The 3618-nt window shown below is 53.5% G+C and overlaps 1 protein-coding gene across 1 annotated transcript; it reads left to right on the top strand.

Moving 5' to 3' along the window:
- The first annotated feature begins 716 nt into the window (after nucleotides 1–716).
- Nucleotides 717–3064, top strand: DBNDD2 (dysbindin domain containing 2). Its single transcript, XM_007938447.1, is given in 6 exon segments — nucleotides 717–747; nucleotides 1205–1272; nucleotides 1275–1372; nucleotides 1374–1528; nucleotides 1725–1862; nucleotides 2859–3064. Coding segments are annotated over 6 exon segments (696 nt in total).
- Nucleotides 3065–3618: the final 554 nt, after the last annotated feature.

Raw genomic sequence — 3618 nt, 5'->3', positions numbered from 1 at the left:
CACCTTAGGTCGTAAACAACTCCCCCTCCTCCAGCACTCGGCTCCGCTGCCCCCCGGAGCAGCCCCCCGGATCTCGGGAGTCCCGAGGGTGAGGGCAGGGGAGGAAGAGGGGGCGTCCTGGAGCGGTGGAGCTCCCCGCAGTCCGCCTCCCCTGGCCCCCTCCCCCACCCCGCCCCGCCGCGAGGGCGCCCCAGGGGCCTGGGTATTTTTAGCGTGGTGACCTGGGCGGCAGCTCTGGGTTCCCAGGAATCAGCGTCACTGCCTTCTCCGCAGCTCGGCCAGCGTGTGGCCACACGGCCTCCCCACACTTCCTTGGCCCTGCCTGGCCTGCCCGAGTGCCTGTGGAGCTGGCCTGGGTCTCAGACCCTGGAGCCCGGATGAAGGCTGGAGGAGGTAGCCTGCTGAGGATGTAGATCTGGTCCTCACGCTAGAAACTCGCTGCCGCCGCGAGTGACCCGCTCTGAGCAGAACCCAAGAAGGAGATGGAATTAATGGGGGTGAATGCATAGGGCCTGGGCTGGCCCCGAGCTCTGGTATTCTGGAAGGCTCTCAGCACCGGGCCCAGGAGGCCTGTTCTGAATTGGACCCAGAACCTGCCCTTCCAATTGCTAGGGCTGACTCGTAGATGACACAGAGCTAGCTGTGTTAAAGAGGAGGCAGGTAAAGAGCCGTGGGAGCTGGCCACCAGGGAGTTGGCCACTGAGTGGCAGGTGCGCATGCACCAGCAGTGCCTTGTGTCAGAGGCAGGTAGGATGATTATGCCATTTTCGGACCAGGAGACTGAGGCTAGAAAGGGTTTCTCCAGGGGCAGAGCCAAGGCTGGACGTTATGTCTTGTGACTTCAGAGCAAGGGCTACCAGGGTTATATGTGAAGGGAGGGAGGACAGGGCCTGCTTTTTAGCCTTGGGGCTTTGACACTTAAGCTGGGACCAGAGTTGCAGGAGAGGAAGACAGCACGCCCTCAGACATCTCCATTCCCTCTTCCCTGGCCTGGGTCTGGGTCTGTCAAGTGGAGAAAATGCCTCCCCAGTTTGGGACTGGGCCAGCCCCTGGACCCCTGTCAGAAGGGCACAATAGTGGGACTCTGCCACTGATTGCCTTCACTGAGTACAGAGGAGCCTCTTCACAGTGCCTGGAACTGGCATCCCCTTTGTGGAGATAGGGCCGCCCCGCCTCTGCCTGCAACATGAAGTTCCGGGATGAGCTTGGTTTCAGGGAAGGACAAGGAGGTAGCTGAGCCCAGAGCTGTCCAGGTTGGAACCAGGGCAGTCAAGAAAACTCTGCTGGGATGCTGTCTGAAGTGGGGCTCCCCAAGCCCGGGCCCCCGTTGTACTCCCTTTCGACTTCACAGCGGTGTGTGTCCTACTTTTCCACCCTTCAGGAGCTGACATGGACCCAAATCCCCGGGCAGCCCTGGAGCGCCAGCAGCTCCGCCTTCGGGAGCGGCAGAAATTTTTCGAGGATATTTTACAGCCAGAGACAGAGTTCGTCTTCCCCTTGTCCCACTTGCATCTTGAGTCACGGAGACGTAAGTCCCAAATCCTGGGGAGAGGGTAGGACTGGGCCTGGGGTGGAGTAGAGAAGAAGCCTATGGACACTGAATTTGGGGGGGAGGGCCCCCCTTGTGTTCTAGACCCTCTAAATTTCTGTCTTGGAACCGGACAGGTATATTGATTATCCAGTGGCCTTGGGGCCTCCTGACTGGCCCCCTTCTTGATCCGTAGCTCCCATAGGTAGTATATCTTCCATGGAAGTGAATGTGGACACGCTGGAACAAGTGGAACTTATTGACCTTGGGGATCAGGACGGAGCAGATGTGTTTTTGCCTTGTGAAGATCCTCCACCAACCCCCCAGACGGCTGGTATGCCTTCTGCCTTAGAGAAGTGGACACCAGTTAGCCAGAGTCGGATGGCAGGGGCTCTGAAGTGAGGTGTGAGGCTGAGCGGAGGAAGTGTACAAGCAGGCTGGAAGTGGGGTGACTCTATCAACCAAACAGCTGCCTGCTCAGATTTTAGGGAAGTGGGCCCACAGGGGAACTGGGTTATAGAACCCCTATCTAAAAATCTAGGGCTGTCCAGTGACTGCCTTTGTTAATTTTACACTTGTAAAATTACGTAATTAAATTTTTAGTGCAATTCAAATAATGTAAAAATGCAGTTCTAGTCATAATAATTATATTTACTGAATATTTACTAGGTTCCTGGTACTATGGTACAGTACTTAAGTTATCTCGCTTCTCACAGCATCCTATCAGAGTAGGTGGTTTTATCTCTGCTTTGTAAAGAAGGTAATTAGGCTCAGAGAAGTTAAGTCACGGAGCCGGAAATTGAAAAAGCAGCGATCCAAACCATGTCTGTAGAATCTTCCAAAACCCTATGCTTAACTTGTAAGATCAATATTCTCTCTTATTTAAAACTGCTGCTCTTTGTTGATGGCCTACTGTGTGCCAGACATTTTATAGACTCCTTAAATTTCATCCTCATAACCCTTCTGGAATATGGGTATCTCTTTTTTTATAGAGAGGAGCAGAGTCCCTGAGAGGGAAAGTGACTTTCCCAAAGCTATTTAGCACGAATTAAGTGATGTAGGTTGAACTTGAACTGTTCGATTGATTGCTTAACCTCAGAGCCCAGACATGGTGTAATGAAGTGAAAGAAACTGGGCGTTAGGAGACTGAAGTCTTAATGCTGGCTCTTTGCTGGACTGGCTAAGACTTCAGTCAAGTCCCTGCCCCTCCCTGGGGCTCTGTTTTCCCATCTAGAGAGGAGGGTGGCCAGATAATCTCTGCTAGTCCTCTGAGTTACCCTTCTCTCTTAAACCCTGTCTGTGGCCCTGACCATCTATTCTCTCTGGGCAGGAGTGGATGACCATCCAGATGAGCTGAGCCTGCTGGTGCCTACGTCTGATAGGACCACGTCACGAACCTCATCCTCGTCCTCTGACTCTTCCACCAACCTGCACAGCCCAAATGCGAGTGACGGTGGCGCAGATACACCCTTGGCACAGTCCGATGAGGAGGACGATGGGGGTGATGGAGGGGCAGAGCCTGGGGCCTGCAGCTAGCAGTGGGCCCCAGCCTACAGACTGACTGGTGGAGCTGAGCGTTCTCCACGTTGGGAACCTAAGCCCAGCTGGAGCCCTTGAGGAGAAGACCAGACTATGTACTTAGAGTAGGCACCCACGGGAGGGAGAGGTGGTGGGCTGGTGTACCCTTTTGGAGACTAATCCTCTCCTGCTTTACTGCTAACCTTTTCCTGCAGTAACCCTCTCACCAGTTATTCCTGAGGTAGGGCTTGCAAACGAGGACATGAATGATGAAATAGGACAAGATGTCACTGCTTTTCCTAGCACTCCTCCCTCCCTCAAACCATCCCACAGTCTGCTAATAGCCTCGCCTAAAGCATTGTCCCTAAGTGGACGTGAACTTAGCACTCCCAGTGAGGTGGTACACCAGTCATCCTGCCTCCTGACATCCTTCTGGGAACAGGGCATGGGATAAGTAATAAACAAATAATAACACCAACCCCTCCACTTCATTGTTCACATTGTGCTCTAACCAATACCATGTCCCATCACTCATTACTCCATTTACTCAAGAACTATTTATTGAATGCCTG

This window comes from Orycteropus afer, unplaced genomic scaffold, assembly GCF_000298275.1.
Source record: "Orycteropus afer afer isolate SDZICR_OR568_19922 unplaced genomic scaffold, OryAfe1.0 scaffold00049, whole genome shotgun sequence".
Classification (NCBI taxonomy): Eukaryota; Metazoa; Chordata; class Mammalia; order Tubulidentata; family Orycteropodidae; genus Orycteropus; species Orycteropus afer.
The sequence above is the reverse complement of the archived record's forward strand: the minus strand, read 5'-3'. Positions and strand labels throughout refer to the sequence as shown.